General features: G+C 34.8%; 1 protein-coding gene across 5 annotated transcripts in view; it reads right to left on the bottom strand.

Moving 5' to 3' along the window:
* Positions 1 to 213: 213 nt before the first annotated feature.
* LOC121372695 (ubiquitin carboxyl-terminal hydrolase 34-like) overlaps positions 214 to 21,004 on the bottom strand; it is a 104,918-nt gene continuing 84,127 nt past the window's right edge. For 4 of the 5 annotated variants that reach the window (XM_041499157.1, XM_041499160.1, XM_041499161.1 and 1 more), the window contains 7 exons: positions 19,040 to 19,161; positions 18,046 to 18,169; positions 17,135 to 17,214; positions 11,608 to 11,745; positions 10,589 to 10,741; positions 8,064 to 8,472; positions 214 to 5,619 (listed from right to left, as the gene is read on the bottom strand). In XM_041499157.1, coding sequence (XP_041355091.1) covers positions 5,330 to 5,619; positions 8,064 to 8,472; positions 10,589 to 10,741; positions 11,608 to 11,745; positions 17,135 to 17,214; positions 18,046 to 18,169; positions 19,040 to 19,161 — 1,316 coding nt within the window. In that variant the 3' untranslated portion in view covers positions 214 to 5,329. The remainder of the gene's footprint in view (positions 5,620 to 8,063; positions 8,473 to 10,588; positions 10,742 to 11,607; positions 11,746 to 17,134; positions 17,215 to 18,045; positions 18,170 to 19,039; positions 19,162 to 21,004) is intronic. The other variant, XM_041499159.1, reaches the window with a different exon arrangement.

The following is a 21,004-nucleotide window of genomic DNA, read 5'->3' as shown; positions in this document are numbered from 1 at the left end:
CAATGTGCTGAGGTAGCCTCTAAAACAACAATGACCTGACAAGCATGTCTTTTCTTTCCTAAATATGACAAGTCTTCTATTACCTACCGAGCAAAAACCACCATGTCTTGTTCATATTTCAAGTACATTGTGTATCTTCAACAATTTACTTACATATAGCAAATATCCATTTATTGTAATGCTGAGACTATTAACAAACAAATCAAAACAATATTTGCTTAAAAACATTTTATTACAAAGCAAAAAAAAATTATTAACATTAAAACCCCATATATCCATGTTAATTATCAATGGCAATTTGTCAATATGACAGTTTTAATCACACATCCTAAAATAGATATCATGTTCATAAATAATTTTAACCTTTTTAATATTTTAAAAGGTTATACAATACTTATCTAATTTTTATAGTGGCAGAAAAAAAGATGGTACTATATAAATCATTTTTAAACAAACTTAAAAATTAAAACTCTTTTTGTTACAGCATTATTTTTTTTTTACAGTAATAGCTATAAAATATGAAGTCCAAATTGTAATATATTTCCAATTACATAATTCATTTAAATCTGTGGTAAATCTACTCCAGCATGAAATAAAATATTAAAATATTCTTATTTTCTTTTTGATATAATGATAAGAAGCATATTAGATTATGAGATACCACTGTATATGCTTTGCTGAAATTGTACTTGTCTCTGACAAGTTGAAAGTTTATTTCTCAATTTCAAGTTATCACTGGTGTTCTCTGGCCTTGAAATTACCAATATTATTGAAATGAAACTAAAATTTAATTTTTTATAAAAGTAGCAACATGACTGCAATAACTAGAAACATGATTAAAGTGAAACTAAAATAATTGTAAAAATGAAGAGGAAATATTAACGTTACTGATGGCTTTAACCTGGTATGGTATATGCTCAAATTTCCTTTGACAGCAATTCTGGGCCCCTTCCCTACCTTAAAAATGTATGGGGGAAATGTCAAGTTGTTCGATGAATCTTCTATCACAACCTCGAGAAGGTGAATATGATGCAGACATTTTGTTAGCAGAGATTAAAGGGTTTTTTGGTAAAAGATGTCCAAAACAATATTAAAATAATTTACCTACTACATTGTGTGAAATTTAGGAAACGAGCATTAAAATACAGGATATTGTGCATGTACAACAATAATCAAAACAAGAATAAAACATAGTCACTTTTACATATTAATACAAACTGAAACAACATAAAATTTCACTTTTAAAATGAAAGAAAACTTTTGAGTGATTTTTCTTTTAAAAAGTTACTTATTCTAACATGTATATATGTATGTATGTATGTATGTATGTGTATTTGCATTATCAACAAAAAAAAATCTGTTAGAATAAATGTCATTGGCAATATTTTTCGTTAGAATCAAGCACACACTGTAAATCATTAAGAATAACAGTAATGAGAAAAGTATTTGTGAACCACATCCTGCATATGAATACATCAAGCTGTAGTGAACACACCCACACATATATACCTGTACAGGTAGGTAACTGGGTGACAGGGCTTCAAACCTCAGTGCCACCCCCACCCTTTCATGTCCTCATTTATAACTCACCCCAGCCTTTGAGGCCTAAGTGAATTTAGAATCTCATAATTGTGTGGATTCATTATTTTCTTGTGTGTTTCACTGATAACATGAAATAATATATATGCTATGTGTATTAAGATTGATCAGAGAACAACATCCTGACACAATCATTTTGACTTTGTTCACAATAATTGTCATTTAACTTGCAATTAAAACATCCATTTTTTATAAATGGTTCGAATGAGTTTGTCAAACATTATTCACTAAAATAAATCTGTCATATGTGATGTTTGTGTTTGTATCTAATGCAAGTTTTACGTTCCACACACACAAAAACTGACACTGAATTATAGTATGATACTCTTAAACACAAATTTCTAAAACATCTGAAATATAAATTGAACATTATGTTAAAAAGACAAATATCAAAATACTTAACAAGTGAAAAATTATGAAAGAGAGACTTGACAAAATTAAACTTTCTTAATTCAGACTGAAAAAAAGAAAGATAGTATTCTTAAAACCCCAACATTTAGTATAAAATGCGTATTTCCATTAAGCTCTTTAAATAGACTGGCAACTATTGCTTTCTTCCTATGACATAAAATGCTTTTCATTCACCGACTAAGTGTAACATACGGTTGTACAAATATAGTTCTCATCAAACTGATCTCTTAAAGAAGGTTAGCCCTTGATGATGTAAGCCGATTGTAAAAATATCTGAATGTATTAAACCTGTGTTTTGCATGAGTAGTTTCCTAGATATGTACCTTTTCTGTCTGGCATCAAATGTATTTGGAGCTACTAAAGACACCAGCATGACCACAAACACACTGGATTTTTCAAAATATAATTTAAGTAAGAAGTTTTAAGTAATATGTGATTTAATGGTAGAAAAGGGGAGTTCCTCTAAAGGAAGGCGAGACTGGGACTTAAAGGCCCACATTTCATTAAGGTGATTCCGCCCGCAATTTATCATGTGCTTTTCTACACACAATTTATTATATGTGTTTCTGCATGCGGAAATGTATGTTTCCATATCTACGTTTTCACAAGCAGAAGTGTACTGTTAAGCTAAAAGTAAATACTTCGCGGGAAAATAGTACATTGATATTTTATTTCAGCGCATTGAATACCTGCGTGCAGAATTGCATATATGGAAAACATACCATCTAAATGTACTACATTGATAAACTCGTGGCAACAATGTGCATGAAATTGTGTTAATGTTAAGCATGCCTTAAACTAACAAACCTAAGGCTTTTAATTTTGAGAACATCAGTTACAAAAATCATATCAGCATAACCTTAACACTCAAGGTTCTCAGTTATACTGACATTTTAAATGTCTGTTAAACAAACTGATTTTGTACTGAGGTAGTATTTATTTTATTTTCTTACTCGCTGTCTCTAAAAAATATCAGTCAATTTTTTCGGAACAGATGGATTTTTGTAATACATGAAAAAAGGTTTGTAACTGTTAGTTAAAGGATTACTGTTAATCATGTAACTAACAGATTGCAATGTGAATTTACAATTGTCTGACACATGAACAGAATGACAGTTGAGGCATAAAATGATACCATGAATTTGTTTTATCTTTCACATTTTTATCATGAATTCATCAATGACAATGAGCTATTATGAGCCAAAAAACATACATGAAATGAAACATACTGTAATAATTAAGCTTATAACATTCACACAGATCCACAATATCCAAAGAGGATTTGTCTTGGGATAATATTAAATATGTCCAGTTGTAATTAGATGTGCTGTATTTATATTTACTCTCAGTCAAAAATGGATGGCCAATGTGTTATAATGCACACACAACTTTTGTTATGCACTGGTTTGGTATGTTTTTCTTAAATCAGATTTCCACATAAAATATTAACTATGTTATTACAATCTCTGCAATTAAAAAAATATCCAAAACAAAACATCATGCCATGAAAAAAACAATGCAACTGAATACAGTCTACATAAAAAAAAGTTCTGCAGAAAATAAAACTGCTCTGCAATCTCCACAGCACTGCCGACTGCAAGGTTTATTATTAATATTATTATATAACCACTTTCTCTTTAAAATTGACATGTCAGTGTCTTGCAACTATAATTTGATACAGAGGGTCATTTAACAGCTAAAAGTTTTTAACTAAACATAAAGATATTTTCCGTTTTTGTTTTCTTAAAATCACTCAACTAATCATAAAACAATGCACACATTTCAGTTCAAACAATTGTCATTGGAAGCTAACAGCTTATAACCAGTGCACTTTTAAAATAACATTCCCTCCTGGCCCAGGTAAAAACAGTCAACTGTAAGACGAAATATTTCACATTTGTAGAAATAATGAAAAATAATGGTCATCTATAGTTTCTAGAGTCGTTCCATCTTGAAAAGAGACCACGAAGCAAATCATACTTTCAGATTTCTCAGCTGGGCATATTAAATAATGTCGCATTTCCACAAAGTGTGTCAAAACTCATCCAATTTCACATCTGGCGACCTCAAAACCTGTTACATTTCACATCGGGTCACACCAAAAGTGGACACAACACTGATGTGGGTATGTCAAAATTCATCATCAGAATATGTCATCAAGCTATAGCAAAATGTCAACTTTCAGATATGGTCACATCTGAGAGTTTGCATCTGGGCACATAAAAATTTTACATTTCTCATCTGGGCACATCAGAATGTTACATTTCACATCTGAGCACATAAAAATGTTACATTTCACATCTGGGCACATCAGAATGTTACATTTCACATCTGGGCACATCAGAATGTTACATTTCTCATCTGGGCACATCTGAATGTTACATTTCACATCTGGGCACATCAGAATGTTACATTTCACATCTGGGCACATCAGAATGTTACATTTCACATCTGGGCTCATCTCATCACATAGAGAAGAAAATTTTAAAAACATGATTTCAAAATCAGTCATGTCAAAACATGTCACATTTCACAACTAGGCATGTCATTACTATTAGATGTTTCAACTGGGGTCATCAAAACACATCCAACTGCTGATATAAACACATCACAATTCACATGACCCCATACCTGACCAACAAAATATGCACATATCCTTTTATATGCTTACCAAACCTGTATGAATCTGTTGTGTCAGATAGGACACTAAAACAGACTTGGCAACTTCTTTTTTTTCCTTCTTCATATGTACATTAAAATCAATTTCAGCAATCACATTTTCATCGGAAAGGATTTGCCCCACAGATTCCCAGCATGGGGGAATACTGTTATTCAGCCTCCAACTCATGCATTTGCCATCAAATTACAACTCTTACTGGCAGCCACCGAGTTTAAACAAATAAAGGCAGCCACTGAGTTTAAATAGATAAAGGCAGCCACTGAATTTAAACAGATATTGGCAGCCACTGTGTTTAAACAAATACTGGCAGCCACAGAGTTTAAACAAATAAAGGCAGCCACTGAGTTTAAACAGATATTGGCAGCCACTGAATTTAAACAGATATTGGCAGCCACTGTGTTTAAACAGATATTGGCAGCCACTGTGTTTAAACAGATATTGGCAGCCACTGACTTTAAACAAATGCTGGCAGTCACAGTTACAACACATACCGACAGCCATGACTTTAAACAAATACTGGCAGCCTCCGAGTTTTTACAGGTACTGGCAGTCACTTAGTTACAACACGTACCGAGCGCCACAAGTTTAATCAAGTACTGGCGGCCTCCAAGTTACAACAGACAGGTGGGCGATATTTCTTCACTGTTTCTGAATCAGACCCAGCAGCATTTCGATATGTTTGGCGACGACGTCCACTTTGTTGGGACGTTCTCGGGGACTCTGGGACAGACCGGTTGAGGACGTGCTCGTACTGGGCTGGGGTGGCTCGCTAGCGGAACTCGTCGAGGGCTCAGGGGATTTCTGTGTCGTCGTCTTCTCCACATCCTCCTGAATGTGTGGCCCAGAATCACCTGGAGTTTCTCTGTCAGTCTTTTGTTGTTCTTCATCAGCATCATGGCTTATTCGGCGTCGCTTTGAAGGGATTTCTCCTGTAACAGAAAGTTATGACTTGAAAACATGTACTCGGTGGTATGCAGGAGGATAATCTGATTATTAAATGGACTTTTCTTTAAAGCTTGTCCAGATTCAGTCCTGCTAATTTACACTAAGCTATCCAGGCCATCTGTTCAGGACAGTGGGTTAATGGTCAGTTGTTAGTGGTTACGAAGACAAAATGAATATTCGTTCTGGATTAGAACCAGTATTTTATCTTAATCCAATTTTTGTTCTTATATCCACTTACGGTTCGATTACCTGGGCTGCTTCTCCAGGACAAGTTAATGGTTAGTTGTTCGTGAAGGTAAAACCCGTTCAGGCTCTTCCTTGAGGGCATTAACAACAGATAGGACAAGTTAATGGTTAGTTGTTCGTGAAGGTAAAACCCGTTCAGGCTCTTCCTTGAGGGCATTAACAACAGATAGGACAAGTTAATGGTTAGTTGTTCGTGAAGGTAAAACCCGTTCAGGCTCTTCCTTGAGGGCATTAACAACAGATAGGACAAGTTAATGGTTAGTTGTTCGTGAAGGTAAAACCCGTTGGCTTTCCTTGAGGGCTCTTCCTTGAGGGCATTAATTAACAACAGATAGGACAAGTTAATGGTTAGTTGTTCGTGAAGGTAAAACCCGTTCAGGCTCTTCCTTGAGGGCATTAACAACAGATAGGACAAGTTAATGGTTAGTTGTTCGTGAAGGTAAAACCCGTTCAGGCTCTTCCTTGAGGGCATTAACAACAGATAGGACAAGTTAATGGTTAGTTGTTCGTGAAGGTAAAACTTGGGCTAAAACCCGTTAATGGTTAGTTGTTCGTGAAGGTAAAACTTCTCTTCCTTGAGGGCATTAACAACAGATAGGACAAGTTAATGGTTAGTTGTTGTTCGTGAAGGTAAAACCCGTTCAGGCTCTTCCTTGAGGGCATTAACAACAGAGTTCAGGCTCTTCCTTGAGATAGGACAAGTTAATGGTTAGTTGTTCGTGAAGGTAAAACCCGTTCAGGCTCTTCCTTGAGGGCAAGTTAATGGTTAGTTGTTCGTGAAGGTAAAACCCGTTCAGGCTCTTCCTTGAGGGCAAGTTAATGGTTAGTTGTTCGTGAAGGTAAAACCCGTTCAGGCTTCCTTGAGGGCATTAACAACAGATAGGACAAGTTAATGGTTAGTTGTTCGTGAAGGTAAAACTTGTTTAGGCTCTTCCTTGAGGGCATTAACAACAGATAGGACAAGTTAATGGTTAGTTGTTCGTGAAGGTAAAACCCATTCAGGCTATTCCTCAAAAGCAGTAACAAGTGCTTTTACATAAACTTTCTGATAGATAGGCAAGCTGTATATGGCATTTTACATGCAAGTTATGTGTAATTCACTGAATCTAATATAATTTAATGGGTGCAGCAGAATGCACTTTCAAAAAAAACAATAGAGCAGTGTGTATCTCAAACCACAACACTGTGTTTTAACTTTCATTAAGGGGCGAGACGTAGCCCAGTGGTAAAGTACTCGGTTGATGCATGGTCAAGGTAAAACCCGTTCAGGCTCTTCCTTGGTCGGTTTGGGATCGATCCCTATCACTATTTCTTGTTCCAGCCAGTGCACCACGACTGGTACATCAAAGGCCGTGGTATGTGCTATCCTGTCTATGGGATGGTGCATATAAAAGATCCCTTGCTGCTAATCGAAAAGAGTAGCCTTTGAAATGGCGACAGCAGGCCGTGGTATGTGCCCCCCCCCCTGCTAATCCCTTTGAAATGGCGAAATATCTGTGTGGTCCTTAACCATATGTCTGACGCCGTATAACCATAAATAAAAATGTGTTGCGTGTATCGTTAAATAAACCATTTTCTTCCTTCCTTCCTTCATTAAGACAGTCATGGTACAACATCATCCCTCCCCTCCAGTTTATTCACCCTTGTGTTAGTCGCAGATTTTACTTTGAACCCTTGGAAACAATTTAGACACTGTTTGGTTAAGCTACAAAGCACTAATACATCTGAATAAAGATGCAACAGAAAGTTAAAATTTGTTTTGATTAATGACACCACTAGAGAACACTGATTTATTATCCATCGCCTACTGGAAGTCAAACATTTGGTAATTCTGACATAGAGTCTTAGAGAAAAGATGGAACAGAGTGAAACAAGAGTCTATGCTGTGGAAATGTGGAAATGTAAAAATAAGACCAGAACTCATCTCCACAATTGTTACTTATCAGACACACATGCACTTTTAGAATTATGAAAAATGCATTTCATGGCATTACAAACACCGGGATGACTATAAATACTTCAGATGTATGGAAATGGATATTCAAAACAATAAATTATAAATGTAAGTAATGTCCAATATCAATTATTGAAAACAGCTTTAATAGTGAAAAATCTGCTGTAGTGTTTAAAACCTAGTGTCTGTCCCTTTAAGCACTGCATGGGAACTGAAGGCCACACCCACCTGATTCTTCCTCCACCAACTGTTGTCGCTGGTTACTGTCAGCCGACGTGTTCTCCTCACAAGTCTTCTCTTTCACCTCCTCGCTCTCCGCGCTGGTTGTGTCCTCCATACACACATCCACATTGGAGTCGGCGTTCTGATCGGAGTCGTCTCCCCTCTCTTGCTGTTGCATCTGCTCGCTGTCCAGTTCTTGGGTTACCTCCCCTTTGTCTTGTTTCTCCGGCAGAGCCGGTGCCTCGGTCTCCTCGTCTTGTTGCTGGGACGACACCTCCACCTTTGTCTCCATCTCCACTCGTTTCTGCTGGTGTGAGCGACACACGCTGAGAATCAGCTCCAAGCTCTCCGTGAGTAGAGGACTCACCTGTTTAGGTGTCTGCACCGAGAAAATGATGAGCATAGCTCTCAGATCCTAGAAATAAAACAAAAAAGCCAGTTAACGCCAGGAAAACAGAACCTACAGCTGTTTGGCGACTAACATATTGACTAATATGTGGTTATTTTGACACGTGCACCGAGAAAATGATGAGCATAGCTCTCAGATCCTAGAAATAAAACAAAAAAGCCAGTTAACGCCAGGAAAACAGAACCTACAGCTGTTTGGCGACTAACATATTGACTAATATGTGGTTATTTTGACACGTGCACCGAGAAAATGATGAGCATAGCTCTCAGATCCTAGAAATAAAACAAAAAAGCCAGTTAACGCCAGGAAAACAGAACCTACAGCTGTTTGGCGACTAACATATTGACTAATATGTGGTTATTTTGACACGTGCACCGAGAAAATGATGAGCATAGCTCTCAGATCCTAGAAATAAAACAAAAAAGCCAGTTAACGCCAGGAAAACAGAACCTACAGCTGTTTGGCGACTAACATATTGACTAATATGTGGTTATTTTGACACGTGCACCGAGAAAATGATGAGCATAGCTCTCAGATCCTAGAAATAAAACAAAAAAGCCAGTTAACGCCAGGAAAACAGAACCTACAGCTGTTTGGCGACTAACATATTGACTAATATGTGGTTATTTTGACACGTGCACCGAGAAAATGATGAGCATAGCTCTCAGATCCTAGAAATAAAACAAAAAAGCCAGTTAACGCCAGGAAAACAGAACCTACAGCTGTTTGGCGACTAACATATTGACTAATATGTGGTTATTTTGACACGTGCACCGAGAAAATGATGAGCATAGCTCTCAGATCCTAGAAATAAAACAAAAAAGCCAGTTAACGCCAGGAAAACAGAACCTACAGCTGTTTGGCGACTAACATATTGACTAATATGTGGTTATTTTGACACGTGCACCGAGAAAATGATGAGCATAGCTCTCAGATCCTAGAAATAAAACAAAAAAGCCAGTTAACGCCAGGAAAACAGAACCTACAGCTGTTTGGCGACTAACATATTGACTAATATGTGGTTATTTTGACACGTGCACCGAGAAAATGATGAGCATAGCTCTCAGATCCTAGAAATAAAACAAAAAAGCCAGTTAACGCCAGGAAAACAGAACCTACAGCTGTTTGGCGACTAACATATTGACTAATATGTGGTTATTTTGACACGTGCACCGAGAAAATGATGAGCATAGCTCTCAGATCCTAGAAATAAAACAAAAAAGCCAGTTAACGCCAGGAAAACAGAACCTACAGCTGTTTGGCGACTAACATATTGACTAATATGTGGTTATTTTGACACGTGCACCGAGAAAATGATGAGCATAGCTCTCAGATCCTAGAAATAAAACAAAAAAGCCAGTTAACGCCAGGAAAACAGAACCTACAGCTGTTTGGCGACTAACATATTGACTAATATGTGGTTATTTTGACACGTGCACCGAGAAAATGATGAGCATAGCTCTCAGATCCTAGAAATAAAACAAAAAAGCCAGTTAACGCCAGGAAAACAGAACCTACAGCTGTTTGGCGACTAACATATTGACTAATATGTGGTTATTTTGACACGTGCACCGAGAAAGTGATAAGCATAGCTTTCAGATCCTAGAAATACAACAAAAAAGCCAGTTAACGTCAGGAAAACAGAAAAGGTAAGGCTTATTTGTTTAACAACTCCCTAGCACATTTTGAACAGCAGCTGTTTGGTGACTTACATATGGTTATTTTGAACAGCAGCTGTTTGGTGACTTACATATGGTTATTTTGACACATCACATGGGTTACTCCTACATAAAAGCAGCAAAAGAATTTTATATGTATATTCACATACACTAAACAGCATATACCACACAGTACATACCCTGATAATCAGTCATGGGGCACTACTTGGGATGAGGAAACACTTTATCATCAATTTTGTAGCTCATTCTATGTTTTGGATATATCAGTGATATCCGGACCCCCTCTTGCATCTATAACATAATGGCCTGACTCGTCAACCAAAATTTCAGAGTTGGCTTAGATTCACTATCTCCCCAGTATATTTACTAGATACAATTAACATTTAGATGGCTATTGTCGGACTAAATCCAACCACTATCTGATGATACATCACTCTACTCACCCCAGTCAGTCTGTTGCAGATATGGAGAAGCTCTCTGTCGGACTTGACGTTTTCAAATGCTGACTTTTCTGCTGTGACCGATGCCACCAGGCTGTCAAGTAACGCATTACCCAGCATCGACCTGCCCTGGTCATGTAACACCTGCTGATATACCTGGACAACAGAACAATTAAATAAAAACATGTTACACTCGATGATACACTTGGACAACAGAACAATTAAATAAAAACATGTTACACTCGATGATACACCTGGACAACAGAACAACTAAATAAAAACATGTAACACCTGCTGATACACCTGGACAACAGAAAAATTAAATAAAAACATGTTACACTCGATGATACACCTGGACAACAGAACAATTAAATAAAAACATGTAACACTCGATGATACACCTGGACAACAGAACAATTAAATAAAAAAACATGTTGCAACCGCTGATACACCTAGAGAAGAGAACAGTTGTTGCTTTTGTTTGTGAGGTATGGATGAAAACTAGCTGTAATATAAACAAGAATTCAGAGAGTACGCTAAAGCAATACATGTCCCCTACCAGACACAACAAATTGTTTCGGTATCAAGTTCAAGGGCCATAACTCTGTGAAAAATGTGTAAATCACAATGAAAGTGACACTTATCTGTAAAAGTACTTGATACAGCTATATACAAACTTTCATCTCAATACCTTCAGACATTACAAAAAACAAATCCAGAAAAAAAAGTTTTACATCTTCTAAGTTCAAGGGTCATAAATGTAAAAAAAAATGGGTGAATCAAACTCGATCTGTAACAGAACCTATACACAAAATGTTTGCTCAATATCTCGAGGCACTGTGAAAAATCCCCCAGAAAACTATATGTGGAATGGACAGACAGACAGATAGACAGACAGACAGACAAACAGATAGACTGAGATGAAACCAGTAGGGGACTAATAACAGTAAATTCAGGATTCTCTTTAATAAAAGTATTCCTGCAATATTTGGCATGAGCCGAGACACAAAGCCTACACTTACCTTCGGAAAGAAGTTGCAGAAGAACTGATATATGACACTGTTGTTGAGTGACATGCGTTCATCAAGTAACACAGCATCCACGTAGTCGATGAATGACGAACTGTTACACAGAGCCTGGACATATCCTTTGTCAGCCTGCTAAAAACATGACAACCTTTAGGACACACAATACCAGTAACACAAATAATATTCTGATTTAAACTTTATTTAAATATAAGTGAAGAAAACTTGAATCGTTTTCCATTTTTATGAATACTTAACCTGACCTATGCCATCCCACCCCACCCCCAATTCCATTGGTCTGAACATCCCAACAGCCAAGGAATTTGTAAAAATATTCCAACGAGTCCTGGGATTTGTTCTGGACTGATTATGGGTGAAAAGAAAAAACTCAGATCATGATAGCCTGGACACAATGGAAGATACTAGTCATGTGAATGGCTGCTGGAATATTACGTCCAGTCTATGGGTATGGGGTTGAAGAATGCATTTGATGAGAGATCAGGTTAATGTATGAGAAGAAAAAAAATCAAAGTGTAATACAATTTTTTTTATTCATTACATGCTCCTTTAAAAAAAAAAAAAAAAAATATTCAAAGCCACTGCATGCTGTCTAATTACCCAAACTGTTATTCTTTAACTTAAATCCACTGCATGCTGTCTAATTGCCCAAACTGTTATTCTTTAACTTAAATCCACTGCATGCTGTCTAATTGCCCAAACTGTTATTCTTTAACTTAAAGCCACTGCATGCTGTCTAATTGCCCAAACTGTTATTCTTTAACTTAAAGCCACTGCATGCTGTCTAATTGCCCAAACTGTTATTCTTTAACTTAAAGCCACTGCATGCTGTCTAATTGCCCAAACTGTTATTCTTTAACTTAAAGCCACTGCATGCTGTCTAATTACCCAAACTGTTATTCTTTAACTTAAAGCCACCGCATGCTGTCTAATTGCCCAAACTGTTATTCTTTAACTTAAATCCACCGCATGCTGTCTAATTGCCCAAACTGTTATTCTTTAACTTAAAGCCACCGCATGCTGTCTAATTGCCCAAACTGTTATTCTTTAACTTAAAGCCACTGCATGCTGTCTAATTGCCCAAACTGTTATTCTTTAACTTAAATCCACTGCATACTGTCTAATTACCCAAACTGTTATTCTTTAACTTAAATCCACTGCATACTGTCTAATTACTTAAATCCACTGCATACTGTCTAATTACCCAAACTGTTATTCTTTAACTTAAATCCACTGCATGCTGTCTAATTACCCAAACTATTATTCTTTAACTTAAATCCACTGCATGCTGTCTAATTGCCCAAACTGTTATTCTTTAACTTAAATCCACTGCATGCTGTCTAATTACCCAAACTGTTATTCTTTAACTTAAATCCACTGCATGCTGTCTAATTACCCAAACTGTTATTCTTTAACTTAAAGCCACTGCATGCTGTCTAATTGCCCAAACTGTTATTCTTTAACTTAAATCCACTGCATGCTGTCTAATTACCCAAACTGTTATTCTTTAACTTAAATCCACTGCATACTGTCTAATTACTTAAATCCACTGCATGCTGTCTAATTGCCCAAACTGTTATTCTTTAACTTAAATCCACTGCATGCTGTCTAATTACCCAAACTGTTATTCTTTAACTTAAATCCACTGCATGCTGTCTAATTGCCCAAACTGTTATTCTTTAACTTAAATCCACTGCATGCTGTCTAATTGCCCAAACTGTTATTCTTTAACTTAAATCCACTGCATGCCATCTAATTGCCCAAACTGTTATTCTTTAACTTAAATCCACTGCATGCCGTCTAATTACCCAAACTGTTATTCTTTAACTTAAATCCACTGCATACTGTCTAATTACTTAAATCCACTGCATACTGTCTAATTACCCAAACTGTTATTCTTTAACTTAAATCCACTGCATGCTGTCTAATTGCCCAAACTGTTATTCTTTAACTTAAATCCACTGCATGCTGTCTAATTGCCCAAACTGTTATTCTTTAACTTAAATCCACTGCATGCCGTCTAATTGCCCAAACTGTTATTCTTTAACTTAAATCCACTGCATGCCGTCTAATTGCCCAAACTGTTATTCTTTAACTTAAATCCACTGCATGCCGTCTAATTGCCCAAACTGTTATTCTTTAACTTAAATCCACTGCATGCCGTCTAATTACCCAAACTGTTATTCTTTAACTTAAATCCACTGCATACTGTCTAATTACTTAAATCCACTGCATACTGTCTAATTACCCAAACTGTTATTCTTTAACTTAAATCCACTGCATGCTGTCTAATTGCCCAAACTGTTATTCTTTAACTTAAATCCACTGCATGCTGTCTAATTGCCCAAACTGTTATTCTTTAACTTAAATCCACTGCATGCTGTCTAATTACCCAAACTGTTATTCTTTAACTTAAAGCCACTGCATGCTGTCTAATTGCCCAAACTGTTATTCTTTAACTTAAATCCACTGCATGCTGTCTAATTACCCAAACTGTTATTCTTTAACTTAAATCCACTGCATACTGTCTAATTACTTAAATCCACTGCATACTGTCTAATTGCCCAAACTGTTATTCTTTAACTTAAATCCACTGCATACTGTCTAATTACTTAAATCCACTGCATGCTGTCTAATTACCCAAACTGTTAAACTTTAACTTAAATCCACTGCATACTGTCTAATTACCCAAACTGTTATTCTTTAACTTAAATCCACTGCATACTGTCTAATTACTTAAATCCACTGCATACTGTCTAATTACCCAAACTGTTATTCTTTAACTTAAATCCACTGCATGCTGTCTAATTACCCAAACTATTATTCTTTAACTTAAATCCACTGCATGCTGTCTAATTGCCCAAACTGTTATTCTTTAACTTAAATCCACTGCATGCTGTCTAATTACCCAAACTGTTATTCTTTAACTTAAATCCACTGCATGCTGTCTAATTACCCAAACTGTTATTCTTTAACTTAAAGCCACTGCATGCTGTCTAATTGCCCAAACTGTTATTCTTTAACTTAAATCCACTGCATGCTGTCTAATTACCCAAACTGTTATTCTTTAACTTAAATCCACTGCATACTGTCTAATTACTTAAATCCACTGCATGCTGTCTAATTGCCCAAACTGTTATTCTTTAACTTAAATCCACTGCATGCTGTCTAATTACCCAAACTGTTATTCTTTAACTTAAATCCACTGCATGCCGTCTAATTGCCCAAACTGTTATTCTTTAACTTAAATCCACTGCATGCCGTCTAATTGCCCAAACTGTTATTCTTTAACTTAAATCCACTGCATGCCGTCTAATTGCCCAAACTGTTATTCTTTAACTTAAATCCACTGCATGCCGTCTAATTACCCAAACTGTTATTCTTTAACTTAAATCCACTGCATACTGTCTAATTACTTAAATCCACTGCATGCTGTCTAATTACCCAAACTGTTATTCTTTAACTTAAATCCACTGCATGCTGTCTAATTGCCCAAACTGTTATTCTTTAACTTAAATCCACTGCATGCTGTCTAACTGCCCAAACTGTTATTCTTTAACTTAAATCCACTGCATGCTGTCTAACTGCCCAAACTGTTATTCTTTAACTTAAATCCACTGCATGCCGTCTAACTGCCCAAACTGTTATTCTTTAACTTAAATCCACTGCATGCCGTCTAACTGCCCAAACTGTTATTCTTTAACTTAAATCCACTGCATGCCGTCTAACTGCCCAAACTGTTATTCTTTAACTTAAATCCACTGCATGCCGTCTAACTGCCCAAACTGTTATTCTTTAACTTAAATCCACTGCATGCCGTCTAATTGCCCAAACTGTTATTCTTTAACTTAAATCCACTGCATGCCGTCTAATTACCCAAACTGTTATTCTTTAACTTAAATCCACTGCATACTGTCTAATTACTTAAATCCACTGCATACTGTCTAATTACCCAAACTGTTATTCTTTAACTTAAATCCACTGCATGCTGTCTAATTGCCCAAACTGTTATTCTTTAACTTAAATCCACTGCATGCTGTCTAATTACCCAAACTGTTATTCTTTAACTTAAATCCACTGCATGCTGTCTAATTACCCAAACTGTTATTCTTTAACTTAAAGCCACTGCATGCTGTCTAATTGCCCAAACTGTTATTCTTTAACTTAAATCCACTGCATGCTGTCTAATTACCCAAACTGTTATTCTTTAACTTAAATCCACTGCATACTGTCTAATTACTTAAATCCACTGCATACTGTCTAATTGCCCAAACTGTTATTCTTTAACTTAAATCCACTGCATGCTGTCTAATTACCCAAACTGTTATTCTTTAACTTAAATCCACTGCATACTGTCTAATTACTTAAATCCACTGCATGCTGTCTAATTACCCAAACTGTTAAACTTTAACTTAAATCCACTGCATACTGTCTAATTACCCAAACTGTTATTCTTTAACTTAAATCCACTGCATGCTGTCTAATTACCCAAACTATTATTCTTTAACTTAAATCCACTGCATGCTGTCTAATTGCCCAAACTGTTATTCTTTAACTTAAATCCACTGCATGCTGTCTAATTACCCAAACTGTTATTCTTTAACTTAAATCTTGAAAATGTATGGGCTATGCAAAATCAAATTCAGGTAACCCATTTAGTTTTTGTGTCCTGACATGGATGTAAATGATGCCTTAAATTTAATAAGTGAACAAAAAATGGATGACTTATGTGAGTGATATAAGAATGGAACAATTGTTCTGACATTTTCCAGAGGCCTGTACATAACAGCATACTATTTTAGTGTTGTTTTTCAAATATTGCTTGGGTAACCTACTTAAAAGCAGAATTACCAAAAAATACATTTGTCCTGAAAAGTACTCTATGTAATCAACTATATACTAGGTGTTATACTCCATGTGCTATCAATATTTTGGGATCAACTGAATTAAAGATACATAACTATACATAATTTTGTTCATTTTTAGCTAACGTTTAAAATGTTTGCAACAGTTTATGGTAACTAATATTAATTAAAGAGAAATGTATATGCAGTGTATGTTTCAAATCAATTGAGTATATTTGTTTATAATTTTGTAGATCCAGGAAAATATGTCGGATTGAATATAATTTTCATTTGTACTCCAATACCAGGCAAATACAAACCTTATACACACCACAATGCCTTTAAAATAAATGTCCTATAACATCCATATCTGGAAGTTTTAACTTTGCAGATGAAGTAAGGAAAATGTTTTATTTAATGACACACTCAACACATTTAACTTAGCAGATGATGGATTGCTATTACAGTGAGAGTGTTATGAAATGGGTATCTTAAAAAAAAGAGGTAAATCCAATCTTGTAGTCAATATATGTAGAATAGAAGACTTATTTTATTCAAAAGGTCTACAGTTATTATTCAATATACTAGTATGTAGAGTAAAATATTTCTTTACTGCTATGTTAAGATTAAATGGGTGTATGTAGTAAGTACAAGATACTGACTCCAGAATGATAGATCTCTGTCCACAGCTTGGCGAAGTAAGGCAGGTGAAGAGGAACACCCTCGAAGGCTACCATTGCACCTGAAAAAAATACCAGAAATAAACTTAATACATATTCTAATTTTTTAAACAACACTTCAAAATATTATTTTAGGACAAAAAGTTATTACTATATAATTATTGATACTTGATTTAAAGTACACAAAACAAACAAAATCCCCACACTACTGCCATATATGTTACTCCAGGCTAGGGATTGTGGAAGCTATCTTAGCGCTATGAAATCTTAAAACCATTATAGGCTAAGTATGATGTCACTACAGCACACGTTATAGTGACGTCATAGCCTATGATGATTTTACGATTTTGCATACTAAAACTGTAACAGATGAACCAGACTCACTATGTATATGCAGAGGTCAATTTCACACAACATCTGACTTAGCGTTTATGGTAAAGGGCCGTACATTTACAAGTATTTGGTAATTACTTCATGCAGAAAATTACATCAGTATGTAAAATGGGTCATAGTAAGAACCAAAAGTAATTTATGTATATGTCTATCTGTATTATTTGTACCATTTGCAATTACAACAATAGTCTTATAGACATAAAATTTCTGTTTTTGTGAAAAAACTAAGATAGTAAATTCATATTTAAAAAACACTCCTTATAATTAAAGCAAGTTCGAAATCCAACATAAATGTATTTTTTTAATCTTTATTGTGATCCATACTGCATAATTTTCTGCATGAAATAGATACGAAACTCATGTAAACAATAAGTTACAATGTTTTGTAAATTTGGCATCGGTGCTCTACCAACTAAGTTACTTGGGAAACGTCAACTAGCTACAGACAGATACCAACACAACAACTACATAACGGTAAAACAAGCCATCATTAATCTTACTTAGGTTTATCAATGCTTCACTTGTGTTCTGCTGATTCACAGAAACCCGCACCATGGTGTCCATCAACAGGTGATACGGCAGAATGTAGTCTGATAAAGCCTGGTCGTACACTTCATCAACGCCCTGCAATACAGGTGAATATAAATACTATAACATACAAGTAATATAAATACTATAATACAGGTAATAGATATACTATAATATAGCAGGGATTCTAGAATTTTTATAAAATCCACTAGCCATGGGATCAGTGATCTAAAAAATTCACAATCCCTACTTTACTTTAAGTTAATACAATTTGACTAAATAATAGTAAAAATCAAACGTCAAATATTTAAGAGAAAGATATAGCTTAAAAACACAAACATTGGTGACCTGGGCTTGGGGGCAGGATATTTATATTTACAAAATACACTAAAGTGCAACATTTGACCAACAAATTCACTTGTCGTTGGGCATGGCAATAGTAGTTATTTACTAGCCCAACATTAAATATCACTAGCCATGAGAGTGGGGCTACCATAATCTAGAAGTCCTGATATAGGCAATATAAATTATACTATAATATACAGGTCAAATAAATATTATCATTTACAGGTCATATAAATACTATAATGTACAGGTGATATAAATACAATACAGGTAATATAAATTATACTACAATATAGGTTATATTAAATAATAAATTAAAAATATTATTTTTATTGTCAGAATTGTTTGTAGTTTAAATGATTAAAATTACCTAGCCCTCAACAGCAATAATAATTTTTAAAAATCCAGCTGTCATGTATAAAAATTTTTCACTATACATAGAGTACAGTCCCTTGGCAAATATGTCTGTTAAAAATAATTCATTCATTCATAAGGATGAATTTTAATAAACTGGTGTGAATAGACATATTTATTGAAGGCGATACATGGCAATTGTGAACTAAGATATTTACGTATAACTGCAACTTTATTTTCTGAAATTCCTGTGGTAGATAAACTTACCTTTGTAATCTCTATTTGACTACTGAGCAGAAACATCTGAAACTGAGGTCTCGGTGGTCGAATGTTTGATTTTGATCCAATAGGCTTCTGACCTCGTCTTGGAAAGTAGGGACCCATAGCCACTGTTACGAGACACACACAAGCATACTATAAGAACTGATATATGTAACAGTAATATTTTCATTTCCCGTACATTATTATTTAAAGATGGTATAACCATAATCCTTTCACATAATTCTGAACAAAAAATAACCCAATATGTTGCTGGTCTCTCTGCTCTAAGTGTAAAATATTTTAGGTGAATATGATAACATAAAAATTCCAAAGTTCCTTTGATATATCAAAAAAACTTAAGAAACTGATGTATGATGGGTCATAAAGCAATCAGTTTTTTTCCATCCCAAGTAGTGCCTCACATCAAAGGCTGTGGTATATACTGTCCTGTCTATGAAAAAGTGACATAAAAGACCCTATGCTGCTTATACAATAAGAGTAGCCTATGTGATAGAAGCAGGTTTCACCTCTGTTATTTGTTCAAGTATCAAAATGACCATATAATGTTAGACACCATAAAGCGATAGTGTATAATGTGCTGAGATGTCATTAAACAAATTCCTTTCCATTAAAGGAATATTTTACTTTTTAAAAATAATACTGACTACTTTTTATACACGATACGATTTTACTTTTTATACACAATACGATTTTACTTTTTATACATAATACTGATTTTACTTTTTTAAATACATAATACTGCCTTTACTTTTTATACATAATACTGCCATCACTTTTTCTAAATAATACTGCCTTTACTTTTTATAAATAATACTAACTTTACTTTTTATATATAATACAAACCTTACTTTTAATACATAATACAGATTTTGTTTTATACATAATACTTAGTTTACTTTTTATACATAATACTTAGTTTACTTTTTATACACAATACTGCCGTTACTTTTTATACACAATACTGCCGTTACTTTTTATACACAATACTGCCTTTACTTCTTATACACAATACTGCCGTTACTTTTTATACACAATACTGCCGTTACTTTTTATACACAATACTGCCTTTACTTCTTATACACAATACTGCCGTTACTTTTTATACACAATACTGCCGTTACTTTTTATACACAATACTGCCGTTACTTTTTATACACAATACTGCCGTTACTTCTTATACACAATACTGCCGTTACTTCTTATACACAATACTGCCTTTACTTTTTATACACAATACTGCCGTTACTTTTTATACACAATACTGCCTTTACTTTTTATACACAATACTGCCGTTACTTTTTATACACAATACTGCCTTTACTTTTTATACACAATACTGCCTTTACTTCTTATACATAATACTGATTTTACTTTTTTATACATAATACAAACTTTACTTTTTATACATAACACTGATTTAATTTTTTATACATAATACTGACTTTACTTTTTATACATAATACTGACTTTACTTTTTATACATAATACTGACTTTACTTTTTATATGTAATACTACCTTTACTTCTTATACATAATACTGACATTACTTTTAATACATAATACTGACTGATAATACTTATTTTTAGTATAATTGCCAAAAATCGCTCGCTTTTCAACTGTACTCTGTAGACCTATAATTTGTGTTAATGATAAAACGTATACGCTTGGCAAATAAAACATGATTTGTTGGTAGAAACTTTGGCCAAATACACTAATCATCCAGTTATGTTTATCTGTTGCAAAAGTTACTGCTGGTTTTCATTAGCGTATCAAAATGGATTTTTTTTAACTGAGCGTAGCAATTTGGACATGAGAGAAGCAGCGTAGCAAACTACGCCCAAAGCATAGCAGTTGGCAGCTCTGTCTACATAAAACTGATTTTACTTTTTACACATAATACAGACTTTACTTTTTATACATAGTACCTACTTTACTTTTTATACATAATTC

This window comes from Gigantopelta aegis, chromosome 4, assembly GCF_016097555.1.
Source record: "Gigantopelta aegis isolate Gae_Host chromosome 4, Gae_host_genome, whole genome shotgun sequence".
In the NCBI taxonomy this organism is placed as follows: Eukaryota; Metazoa; Mollusca; class Gastropoda; order Neomphalida; family Peltospiridae; genus Gigantopelta; species Gigantopelta aegis.
This window is presented reverse-complemented; position numbering and strand designations above follow the sequence as displayed.